The sequence below is a fragment of the Mustela nigripes genome, chromosome 15 (assembly GCF_022355385.1).
Source record: "Mustela nigripes isolate SB6536 chromosome 15, MUSNIG.SB6536, whole genome shotgun sequence".
NCBI lineage: Eukaryota > Metazoa > Chordata > Mammalia > Carnivora > Mustelidae > Mustela > Mustela nigripes.
In genome coordinates, this window is record NC_081571.1 from 18,365,398 (window position 1) to 18,378,316 (window position 12,919).

A 12,919-nucleotide genomic window follows, 5' to 3' on the forward strand; every position below is an offset into this window, starting at 1 on the left:
TTTTTTTTTTTTTTTTTTTTTTTTTTTTGGTTTTGTAAGCTTAATTTAGTTGTCTGTGAAGAACTGATTTCTGGGGTTTTAGAATGAAAGCAGAAAGTTCAGGAAGGTAACTATAGCAGGTCATGACCACATATATTTTGAAGGTACAGGTGACATTTGCTGATGGACTGATTGTGAAAGGGGAAAGCAGGGTCACGGATTACGAAAACTAAAACTGGTCTGAGAGGTAGAAAAAAAAGTACTGTTCCCGTCATGTGAAGTTTGAGGAACCTATTACATATCCTAGTAAATGTAAGTTTGGAGCTTAATGGACTAGTCATGGAGAGATAAGGGATTAAACGTCATTTTAAAACTCATGACACTGGTTGAGATCATCGAGCAACAGACTGTTACTAAAGAATAGAAGTCATAGGATTGAATCTTGAAACCATCACACATTTATGAAGGGAAAAAAGATGACAGTTAAGAAGACAGAAGGAATAGAGAGAAAAGGAAAACCAGAATGCAATGTTTCAGAAGCCAAAAGAAGAGCGTGCCAAGGAGGAAGCAGTCATTTGCTCCCAATTTTGTTGAGAACAATTAAGATGAGAACAGAAGGGATGCCTGGGTGCCTCAGTCAGTTAAGTGGCTGCTTTCGGCTCAGGTTATGATCTCAGGGGTTCTGGGATCAAGTCCTACACCGGGCTCCCTGCTCAGTAGGGAGTCTGCCTTTCCCTCTGACTACTGCTCCCCCTGCTTGTGTGCTCGCTCTCTGACAAATAAATAAAATCTTAAAAAAAAAAAAAAAGAAAAAGAAAAAGATGAGAACAGAAAGTGACCAGTTGATTCAGTGCCTTGGAGATCACTGGTGACCTTGACAAAGCTGCTTCTATAGAATGGTGATGTTAAATATTGAAAAAGATAGGCAGAGAAAAGAATGAGATGTGAGAAAAAAGACAAAATGATTACATACAATTTTGTGAATAGCTTTACTGTCAAGAAAAGCAGAATTATAGAACAGTACCTCAAGAAGGACATGGGTTCAAGGGAGGATTTTTTTTTTAAAAAGCGGAGATATAGTACAACATACTTGTGCTCTTTATCTAGTAGAAAGGGGGAAAACAGATGACATAAGAGAGGGGTTAAAGCTGCAAATTCCTGAGAAGGAACAGAATCCAGAATACCAGTAGAGAAGATTTCTTAGAACAGAATACTTCATCCATTTTAACAGAAAGGCAGGCAGAAAGTGTGAAAAGAGATGTGGATGCTAGTTAACTAAGACTAGGAGAAAACAGAAATTCCAATTAGATAGCTTCTTTATCCTAAGTACATAGTATTGCTGGAGTGCAACCAAGGAGTAAATAGTTTCTCCCATACTCTTGATTGTAGGTATAGGGAGATTTCCAACAAACGAACTAAATGTTAGAGCAATTTTAGAAAGATCAACTAAATCTACACATTTCATTACAGCCTAAAGGGTGAGTATCCCACAATAAAATGCGTTGCCATATAACTATATCTAATGTCTCACTTCATGTTCTCAGCACCATCTAGAACACAATTAAATATCATTTATAACAAATGCCACAGAATTGACAAATCTAATGACATTTTTTAATTTATTTTTTTAATAAGATTTTATTTATTTGACAGAGAGCTAGAACACGAGAGAGGAGGGGCAGGGGGTGGTGCAGTAGAGGGATAGGGAGAAGCAGACTCCCTGTGCAGGGCTCCATCCCAGGATCCTGAGATTGTGACCTGAGCCGAAGGCAGACACTTAACCAAATGAGTCACTCAGGAGCCTCTCTAATGACATTTTAAAAAGAAAAATTTCGTACCTGAGATTTTTCTAGGAGATCAACCAAAATAGGAGGTAATTCTTCTGCATCCAAGTATTCAAGCAATTCTCCTTCTTCGTAAGGCAGTCGAATGGTCTCAGAATCTTAATATTAAAATATAAAGTTTCTGAAAAATGTTCAGGCTCACTGCAAAACTTAGGTATATAATTTAAATGAGTTTCCAAAAAAAAAAAAAAAAAAGAATAAATCCCAAAGGCTTTCCTAAAGTCCTTCTTTATTTAAGTCTTATAAATCAATCACTTCACTTACTACTAAAAGACTTGGTAAATTGTATATAATTTTAGGCCAGAAAGGAGAAAACTCCCAACACACCGCAAAAACAATCTGCCTAATGACACAATGCAAACCATAGCCAGCAATACAATAATCAGAATGTGAGAAAATTCCCACACTGGTAACTGAAAGTCCCTTGAAGACTACTTATCTCTAATCTGAAAATCAGCATGATAACTTGGTACCTCATATGAAAAATGGTCACTTATATACAGAACAAAATTCTGTAACATTTTATAATTATCAACAAAAGAAAAAAAAAATCCTTAACTGGAAGATTTCCTTGTAGAACCCATATCATCATCACTGTATCAAATTTCTAGATGTCTCTTTAGTGAAATCTAATAGTGCTTATATTTCAAAACTCTATTTTCAGGATATAAATAGAAATAAATGTTACTAAATAAGAAAATTATTCAAAAGGCAGAGAGTCTGCTTTATTTTAAAGGTTTCAGACTCAGTATTCTCAAAATACAGAAGAAAAACATAGAACACCTTACGCTACCTTAAAATGTAAATAGCAAAAAAAAGAAAACTGTGACAATTATATAAAGGTTAGGTCTTACATAACTTAACTTCAAAGACCTACCTCAATTAGAATTCTTATTCATGAAGGCAATCATATTACACATACTTTTTAACAAAACATTGTAAAAAGGAAAATTTGGGCTCATGCCTTCTTTTATCAAGTCATCACTGATCTGAGGGACAGACCACTTAACAGATTAAAAAACTACTACCAAAAGAGCACATCCCGCCTTGCAGAGGGATTTTTGTGGGTGCAGCTCTCCGAAGGTTCTTACCTGATCCATTTTTGCCCCTGAGCATCAGAGAGTATCCCTCATTTCCTGGGTATAGGTTGACCACTAAACAGGACAATGTCTCTTGCATAACAAGCTTCTCTAACAAATTCACATTTCTTCTTAATTTCTGCTTTAAAAAGAGGCAGAGCTCATGAAAATAATCTGGCATAACCTTAGTGAAAATACTCTGATTTTTTTTAAAGCTTTTATTTATTTGACAGAGAGAGATCACAAGTTGGCAGAGAGGCAGGAAGAGAGAGAGAGAGAGAGAAGTGGGGAAGCAGGCTTCCCGCTTAGCAGAGAGCCCGATGTGGGGCTTGATCCTAGGACCCTGAGATCATGACCTGAGCCGAAGGCAGAGGCTTAACCCACTGAGCCACCCAGGTGCCCCCAAAATACTATAATTCATTCAGACTTGAATGAAACTTTCAGTGTTCCTTCCACATTATGATCCTGAATATAGGGGAAGATTCACAAACAATACAGTCACCAAATACAAGACACAACTATGTAAATTCAATTTTGGTCTCCTACTATGTTTTACACAAATTTCTGGCATAAATTAGATATAAACAAATTCAAAAACTCTACTTAGTTGAAATGTTAGGCTCAAAGATACCTAGCTGGTAAGAAATGAGGAATTAAGCAATTTCCTATAAATTCAATATAAGAGCTCTTTAGAAACTTTTTCTTTTTAAAGATTTTATTTATATATTTGAGAAAGGGTATGAGGAAGAAGGCAGCAGCAGGGGGAAGAGCAGAGAAAGAAGGAGAAGCAGCCTCCCCTCTGAGCCAGGTGCCTGAGAGGCTCAGTCCCGGGACTCTGGAATCATGTCCTAAGCCAAAGGCAGATGCTTAACTAACTGAGCCACCCAGACACCCTAGAAACTATTCTGTGGAGGAAAAAAAAAAAAAGTCATTAGGAAATATAGTACACATACCTAAAAATCCATTACTTTATTTTACTTTTTAAATTTTTATTTATTTATTTGACAGACAGAGATCACAAGTAGGCAGAGACGCAGGCAGAGAGAGAGGAAGGGAAGCAGGCTCCCTGCTGAGCAGACAGCCTGATACGGGGACTTGATCCCAGGACCCTGAGATCATAACCTGAGTTGAAGGCAGAGGCTTTAACTCACTGAGTTACGCAGGTGCCCCCAAATCCATTATTTTAGAAAGGAGTATGTTTTAAAATGAAGCCCACATATATAGATATTAGAATTCATTTAATCTAATTTTATTTACAAAAAAAACCGAGTTAATAGAATAGTTCTACAGGATCTCAAAAAACAAACCCAAGTATTTTGTGTTAAACATGTATATCTGCAGTTATATGCAAGGGCAAATGATAAATTGATTTACTCTAACTGTGGAATAAAAACCCTCAGCATCTTGAGAATTTGAAAAAAAAGAACAAATCAACAGTTGAACTATTTAATGAAGAATCAGTAGAGGGGCACACCTACGTGGTGCAGTTGGTTAAGCATCTGACTCAGTTTTGGCTCAGGTCACGATCTCAGGGTTTTGAGATCGAGCCCCATATCAGGCTCCACACTCAGTGCAGAGTCTGCTTCAGAGTCTTTCTCCCTCTTCCTTTACACTTTCCCACTGCATGCTCTCTTTCTCCCACCGGGGGGGGAAAAAAGATTAGTAGAGAGAGACTAAATTTTTTTTTTTTTTTAAAGATTTTATTTATTTATCAGAGAGAGAGGGTAAGAGAGCAAGCACAGGCAGACAGAATGGCAGGCAGAGGCAGGGGGAGAAGCAGGCTCCCCGCGGAGCAAGGAGCCCGATGCGGGACTCGATCCCAGGACGCCGGGATCATGACCTGAGCCGAAGGCAGGCGCCCAACCAACTGAGCCACCCAGGCGTCCCGAGACTAAATTTTAAAGTAGTTTCAAGGGTAGAGAAAACCTTCGAATTTGACATAAGACAGATAAATTCGAACAGTATTGAGTATCTCTTCAAGACAAGTTGGTTTCTACTTCTGGTGTGAGCAAAAAATCAGAGGTCAGAAAATTTCTTTCTTAAAGGGCTAGATAGTATTTTAGGCTTGTAGGCTATGTATGGTCTGTGTTGCAAATACTTAACTCTGCTGTTATACCTTGAACTCAGCCACAGACAAGACATAAATGAATGGCTGCAGCTGGATTCCAACAAAACATCATTTACAAAAACATGCAGTGGGCTAGATTCATCTGGCAGATAATGGTTGCCAACCCCAATTTAGAATCTTTATTTATGTATCCTATCTTAGTTCTGTCCCTGAGGTGATGGATATATTTGCTATATTTATTGACTGTGGCCATAGTTTAATGGATGTACATTATGTCAAAACTTACAAAATATATACCTTAAACATGCACAATTTATTGTACATCATTTATATCTCAACAAACTTATTTAGAAACATACCATAAGATTTATTCAATACTTATTGTTTTCCCTATGTTAAGATCTTAAAGGCTAGATACTATTAGCATTCCACTAATTTTTTGCCTAACAGGTAATAAGGTATTTTTCTTTTTAAGAGAGAGAGCATAAGGGGCAGAGGGAGAGGGAGAATCTTAAGCAGGCTCTATGCCCGGCTTGAACTCACAACTGAGATCCCCTGAGTGGAAACCAAGAGTCCAAAGCTTATGACTGAGCCACCCAAGCACCCCAAATGGTATTCACTATTAGCATATGTGCTGCCACAGTGAGCACAATGGTATTCATCTTTAAAGAAGCTCATAGAGCTTTTTAAGGCTCTTATAACCCAACAATCCAAAAGTTTGTTACATTTTTATTGCCCATATTTTTATACTAAATAAAAATGAGTTAACATGGCTCTGAACTAATTTTTGTGGCCAAATTAATCTTTTATTATCACACCTGAATTTCCTACACATCCTTACAATAGCTTTAACTTTCCAATACAAATGACCATGAGGAAATAGTGACCTTTTTCCTCCTGTCTTTGGTCTACAAATCACTTTTCAAGGGGTAAAGAAGCAAAAGATAGTATTTATGATGACTTCTTTGGGTACTCAAGGAAATATTTTCTGTTATTCAGCAAACACTGTTCACCTCTCTTACTTAAGCAGGTGAACTCTACCCAGTGCCAGATTAGCCAAGGTTATGAGTCAACTGCAGAATTGGCTGGTCTGGCTGGAAAAGATGTTAGTTAACTGACAAAAATATAAATCATTACTGCTTCAAATTTAACTGCTTCGAATGTCCCTCTTCCTCTACATTTCAAAAGCAATAATAACATAAAAAAATTACACTTACCTTAACCTCAGGCTCTTTTTCACATTCTTCAATATATAAGTCATAAAGTTTTTGAAATACAGATTTTCTAAAATTTAATAAAACAAAATAATGTGACTATAATATTATAATTATCATGAAGTGAATGCTACTCTGAAGTTTTCCCTAACTTTTTCCTCAATTTCCCCCACACTGTGGGTGAAGTGGGGTTGAATACAATAGTTAATATCAACTTTAAAGTACCTCTAACATTTCTAGTACAGTGCTAGAAGGAATGCAATAAATGGTAGCAATCATTATTTCCAATAATCAAAGATATCAATCAATTAAGTATGCATACCTTCCACTAGACAAGTATTTCCTTTTGGGAGGTCTCTGTCGGGCACTTTCAATGACATACTAAAAAAGAAAAGTTTATGAAAACAAGCTTGCCTTTTGCTTAGTGCACAAACAGCTCTATTTTATGAATACTTAAAACACGTGTTAAGATCAAAAAGACTAGTCACTCAAGTCCCAATCCATATTAAATTATAGTTTGTAGGAAAAACTACTTAACTTCTAAATTTATATTATAAACAAGTGAAATTTAAACTGCACTAAAATTTAGCACAATATTTCACTATAATATAAGCAAAATCATATAGTTTCAGAAGTGAGAATTATCCTCAAAATGTTTTATCGTTGTTCAGAATATGCACAGCATACCCAACTGCAAGAACTCGATATATTTTTGAACTATCTTCCCTTCTAACTGAGCAATTACACAACTTATCAAAACAGGAAAACATAATTTTAGAAATTCTTTGTTCAATAATTTTTATTCTACAACATTATCTAAGAATTCCAAATAAAAGATGAGCCAAACCTCATTCCAAAGCATTTTTATTTATGGCAAAATTATATGCATCCTTATCCTAAAATTACGTTAATATGCTTCTTTGAGAACCACATACAGAAATCTCTTAAAACTGAGTTTTGTTAATTAAGAGAACGCTATTTCAATATGTAACTTAGTCACACCTCACCTCAGCACGATCCAAAGCTAGTTCTAAAGCTTGTTGCTGTAAAAAGTAAACGGTGTTTTTGGTATTAGTTATTTTCACAAAAAATAATTTAACACTTCTAAGTTAAATGTTTATAAATGTTTTTTCTAAAATATGTCTAAGATATTTTCCTTTATTTTATATCCACCCACCCCACTATATGTTCAAGATATATTACAAAGAAAAATCATGTCAGTTTTGGGTACCTGATTATGACAATAAATTATATAAGAAATGCTAAAATTATTTTCTCTGGCTAGTGTTTATAGAGGCTGATACAGAGCCAAGAGTTAGATATAGAAACTACTGCCATTTTATAAACCTCAAGTTCAACATTCTAAGAGCACTCTTCAGGAAAACATAGCCATCAAGTATGCAATTAAAGTGAAGGAAAGATTAACTCTCCTAATCTGGTAGGGACCCTGGAAATTGGGGGTGTTGTTATATTGGTACCTAACACCAATTCAGAAAATCCTCATATCTTGGGGCACCTAGGTGGCTCAGTCATTAAGTGTCTGTCTTCAGCTCAGGTCATGATCCCAGGTCCTGGGATTGAGCCCCACAGCAGGCTCCCTGCTTGCAGAAGCCTGCTTCTCCCTCTACCACTCCCCACTCCCCCTGTTGGTGTTCCCTCTCTCGCTGTGCTGTCAAAGAAATAAAATCTTAAAAAAAAAAAAAAAAGATAATCTTGATATTTTAATGCAGAGAATCTATAATATAAGGTTCCTAGGTCAGTGCCCAGTAGAAATGCAATAAATGATAGCTATCATTACCATATTTCAATGACTTTAAGATACCACTAACTGTAAGTATGCATCAGTATCCTAGGTTATATTAAGAAACAACTGCAGCCAATTGTAAGTGCAAGATGTCCTTAACTGCAGACTCAATTAATTCAGTAATATTAAAATGTAAAAAAAAAAGCATCTAAAATTAATGTAATAATAGTTTTACTACTGCAGGTAGGGCTTGAGAATATATAATAGATTCCCACTCTTCATCCATTTTGAGACCCTTCTATCAAGACAAGAGAAGGAAAGTAAAGCTCTGTCTTCCTCACTTGTAAAACTGTCTTCTATAATGACATCTAAGAATAAGTACTAGGTTTTATTTTTTTATGTTTTGAAGATTTTATTTATTTGACAGAGAGAGATCACAAGTAGGCAGAGAAGCAGGCAGAGCGAGGCAGGGCGGGGGGGGCAGCTTGTTGGGGGGCTTGACCCTGAGATCATGACCCCAGTGAAAGGCAGAGGCTTAACTTACTGAGTCACCCAGGCGCCCCAGGACTAGGTTTTAGAAAATCTTTTTTTTTTTTTTTTAAGATTTTATTTATTTATTTGACAGAGAGAAATCACAAGTAGATGGAGAGGCAGGCAGAGAGAGAGAGAGAGAGAGAGAGGGAAGCAGGCTCCCTGCTGAGCAGAGAGCCCGATGCGGGACTCGATCCCAGGACCCTGAGATCATGACCTGAGCCGAAGGCAGCGGCTTAACCCACTGAGCCACCCAGGCGCCCAGGACTAGGTTTTATATAAGCACATTTAACACCAATGATATTTCTTTCTAATTTTGTGGTTTGGGTATTATACAGTGTTACAGTATTTTTCATTCACAATGATAATCATCTTTAATTTTTAATTCTGTTGAGAGGCAGAGAACTTTCATTTTTTACTAGTAAGGGTCTGAACTTTTCTGTTTTATTTTGTGGAGTCCAGTAATTCTACCTACTAAACTCCATGTGTTAAAAATTAGCACCTACCAAAATCGCAAGAAGGCAGGGTGGGGGAAAAATATTCCCAGACTTTGGAAACCATGGAAAGGTTTAAGTGACCCTGCCACCCTAGTTCTAGGGATGGAGAATTCATATGATGACAAAAACAGCTGGTTTTTTTAGACAGCAATTAAAAAAACAAAAAAACAAAAAACGACCCACTGACTTTACCAAACATCTAAAATGTAAAAGTGAAAGGGTGAAATATGCCATCATTTCAAAAAGTTCAGTTAAAATAAATTTATACCAATTTAATTTATGAAAATAATCTTACAAGCAGCAGATTCCTAATAAAATTGGTTTCCAGGATTCAAGACGAGACTCTTGAATATGAACCATTTTCCAGCACAAGACTGTAACTCTAGATATACCCTTTTAACAAATATATAAGGTTCTTTTCATTATTTTGGTCATAAAAATCTTCAAGTTTTTATAAAAAAATCATAATAAACATAATCAAACGTGTACTCTAAGACATTTGGTTGTCAGTCATCTCAAATAAATGCTGTATCTTCTGAAATCAAAACTTCAAAAGCTCTAGTGAGATGTAACTGTTTACGTTTATAAGCATCATTTATTCACAACCTCCTAACACTTGAGAGGGAAGTGATAGCTAATATGGATGCAAAATATAAGTCAAGATCATCAGTGTGACAGCTCTACTTTTCTCTAACAGAGCAGTGGTGGGTAGGCAAGATCAAAAGAGAGGATAAATGTTTTCAAAGATTTCTTCAGCACTAAAGATGTTTAGTTTTTCATTGTTAAATGCTGCTGCTTCTCTCAAACACAATTAAGTGATTTTTTTCCCTTTCTCTTTAAAATTTTTCATGGCAAAAGGTAAATGCCCAGTCCCAAATATGCTTAATGACTATAAGTCAGTGAACAGAAATGTGACATTAGAAGGCTAACATTGATGCTGCTTTAAACGTTATTTGTGGTAAGCAGGTTACATTTGTTTTTAAACTTAAAAAAAAAAATCTAAATTAAAAGGAACTTTAAAATATAAGAAACCTGTGCCCACCCCCCCACCCGAAGTCATTCATATTTATACACATCCTCCTTGCCAGTGATTTGTGGCAGGAGAAGTAAACATTTTTTAATGCTTCACAAACATTAGGACAGACCCACTGTTTTTCTCAGTTAGACATAATTGTACAACTCAATTGAGAGATAAAAACCACATTCTCAACTGACAGAAAACAGTATTCTCCATGTGAAACTGTTTTTGTTGAACCCAAAGCTTAGGTTTTGCCAGTTTGGGTTTAAGCAACAAACAAAACCAAAAAATGACAGGCACCATCCAAGTTCCAGCAAATTTTGATCTATTTCATTAAAAAAAAATTTTTTTTAAAAAGACTTTATTTATTTGAGGGATAGAGAACACAAGTAGGCAGAGCAGCAGGCAGAGGGAGAGGGAGAAGCAGGCTCCATGCTGAGCAGGGAGCCCAATGTGGGACTCCATCCCAGGACTCCGGGATCATGACCTGAGGTGAAGGCAGCTGCTTAACCGACTGAGCTATTCAGGTGTCCGAGTCCCCTATTTTCTAGAAAAGATTTTGCAGATGACTGCTAAATAATTTCCCAGGTAGTGTAACTTAGGCATACATAAGTATTTTTGTACCTGCAATACAGATATTTTTATAGAGATAAAGGAAGAGAACACTCTAAAAACAAGTAAGAACATAATGAGCTCTAGCTTACCATTGTGATGTAAAATGGGTCCAAAAAGAAGAGATAACTTATGTGCACTGATGAAGAGGGTTGAAAACCATGTCTTTAATATCAATCTTACAGTGCTGAAAAAAACAACAAACCCCCCACATTAACATAAAGCTATTAAGAGAAATCAGATGATTTTGTTACTAAGGAAAATTACTTGAGAAACAAATTTTTGAACACATTTTTGAATAATCAGCAACAATAAAAATCACGTATCATAGTCCTTCCATTTATTAAAAAGTACAGTCTGAATTTAAAGTACAGTTTTAACTAGATGGGGTAAATTAAATTTACAAATTAAATTTGCAAATTAAATCATTACTTGCTTTCTTCAGGATATTTAACATTGGAAGAGAAAAGAATAAATGTCTCCAAATTTCTCCTCCTCATCACCACTGCTGCTACTGTTATTGTTCCTATGGATTATTCTAACAATCTACCCACTGCCCTTTGTCACTGTACAGTTCACTTTACAAATCATACACTTCATCACACCTGCTGATAAAAGTCCTCTAAAGATTCCCCAAATATCCCAAGCTACATTTTGCAGATATAGCTCCAGTCCTTCTAACCTTTCCCCTCCTTCAAGCAAAATGGATACACTGCTGAAGAATCTCATTCCTCTAACACATGGGTTTCTCATCCTGGCTGCTCAACAGAATAACCTGGGGACCTTAAAAAGTGGTATACTCACGCCCTCCCTTTCAGTCATTCTGATTGACTGGTGTGGAGTAGGGCCTAGGGATCAGCATTTTTTTTTTTTTTAATCTCCAGGGGATGCAAAGGCTAATTTTACCTAATTCCCTCTAAGTTGTGTGTCTACATAACACTAAGCTATAAAAACCACATTCTCAACTGACAGAAAACAGTATTCTCCATGTGAAACTGTTTCTGTTGAACCCAAAGCTTAGGTTTTGCCAGTTTGGGTTTAAGCAACAAACAAAACCAAAAAATGACAGGCACCATCCAAGTTCCAGCAACAATAATTTAAAAAGGAAGACACTAATCCTACCTTCCAACAGCTCATGGATTTAGTAAGTTCAAGTTAGGGTGAAAATTTCTAACCACTGAATCTAAAGATGAAGATACACCAGGTACAGGCAAACTGTGATGATTTTAAAATGAGATCTCCTGTCACTGAACTGGGGGGAGGGGTAGGAAGAGGAAAGCGTCCCAACTTTAAATTTTTTAATACCATTAACTACGTTTACAATTTACAAACCAAGCCCTAGGACCGCATATAAGATTTACCAGAACCCTGTGAAAAGACCATTGCCATTATCGTCTGGTTTTACAAAACAAGGCACCAAAGCGAAAAATTTTCCCCAAATCACACAACAGACTGGAATTCAGACTCTCTCAATTTTTAATCTTAGATTCTTTCTACTAAAGCTTACAACCTTCAGGCCATTCAATCCAGCACCCGTTTTTAGATTTTAAAAAGCAGTGCACTTAAAGATCGAATTCTGCTCAGACTAATACTGTACATCTTTTTTTCTTAATTTTGATCTAACTTCATATCATGGTTCTCAACCTTCGTACACTCTACTCAATCTAACTCCGAAAATCTTGCTAATCACTATTCTCCTACCGGGGACTTCAGGAAAACGCAGCCCCTGCTGATGCGATGGTTGTAGGAGACGGCTTCCAGGAACAGATAGCTCTTAATTCTGAACTCCCGGTAACCACAGCGAGGGCCAATAAATTAATCCAACTGTAAAACTCGTAACTGATTCCACGGCTTTTCCTGATCGACCTGACGCTTTAGCTGTTCGAATTTTTGTTTCGTTTTGTTTTTGAAACAATTTCGGCTTTACCAACATAACGCCACAACTCAGCAGCAACGGCAACAGCCTTTATTCAATATGGATACCCTCTCCCAAAGAAGCGCTACGTGAAATTCTTAGGAATTTCCGGAAACACCCGTACCTGGAATCCAAAAGTCAAAACTACAACCAAAACCGTTGCTTGGAAACACGGCGAGAGGCAACTGAGGCGAGTACCTGGGGTGCGGAGACTCAGCCCAACCAGCTCCCGCCTCTGGGAACACTTTCCTCCTGCGGGATCCCCGCTCTGTGGAAAGCGGCGAAAAGCCACGCGGGAAGCCGCTCGCTCACCTCTGACCCCGGCCAAGATCTCGCGCGCCTAACCGTCCGCAGCGGGCCCGCCACTCTCACCCACCTACCCGCCACCGGTCACCGGTCACCGGCCACCGGCCACCGC

The 12,919-nt window shown here is 37.2% G+C and overlaps 1 protein-coding gene across 14 annotated transcripts in view; it reads right to left on the reverse strand.

The window, feature by feature from the left end:
• Positions 1-12,919, reverse strand: part of SUPT20H (SPT20 homolog, SAGA complex component) — a 41,744-nt gene that overhangs the window by 28,692 nt on the left and 133 nt on the right. For 5 of the 14 annotated variants that reach the window (XM_059378111.1, XM_059378117.1, XM_059378115.1 and 2 more), the window contains exons 1-7: positions 12,626-12,915; positions 10,679-10,773; positions 7,192-7,227; positions 6,507-6,565; positions 6,188-6,254; positions 2,915-3,044; positions 1,818-1,921 (exon numbers count right to left, since the gene is read on the reverse strand). In XM_059378111.1, coding sequence (XP_059234094.1) covers positions 1,818-1,921; positions 2,915-3,044; positions 6,188-6,254; positions 6,507-6,565; positions 7,192-7,227; positions 10,679-10,681 — 399 coding nt within the window. In that variant the 5' untranslated portion in view covers positions 10,682-10,773; positions 12,626-12,915. Of the gene's footprint in view, positions 1-1,817; positions 1,922-2,914; positions 3,045-6,187; positions 6,255-6,506; positions 6,566-7,191; positions 7,228-10,678; positions 10,774-12,287; positions 12,566-12,625; positions 12,916-12,919 lie in introns of those variants that run through there. The other 9 variants (XM_059378118.1, XM_059378116.1, XM_059378114.1 and 6 more) reach the window with 6 other exon arrangements.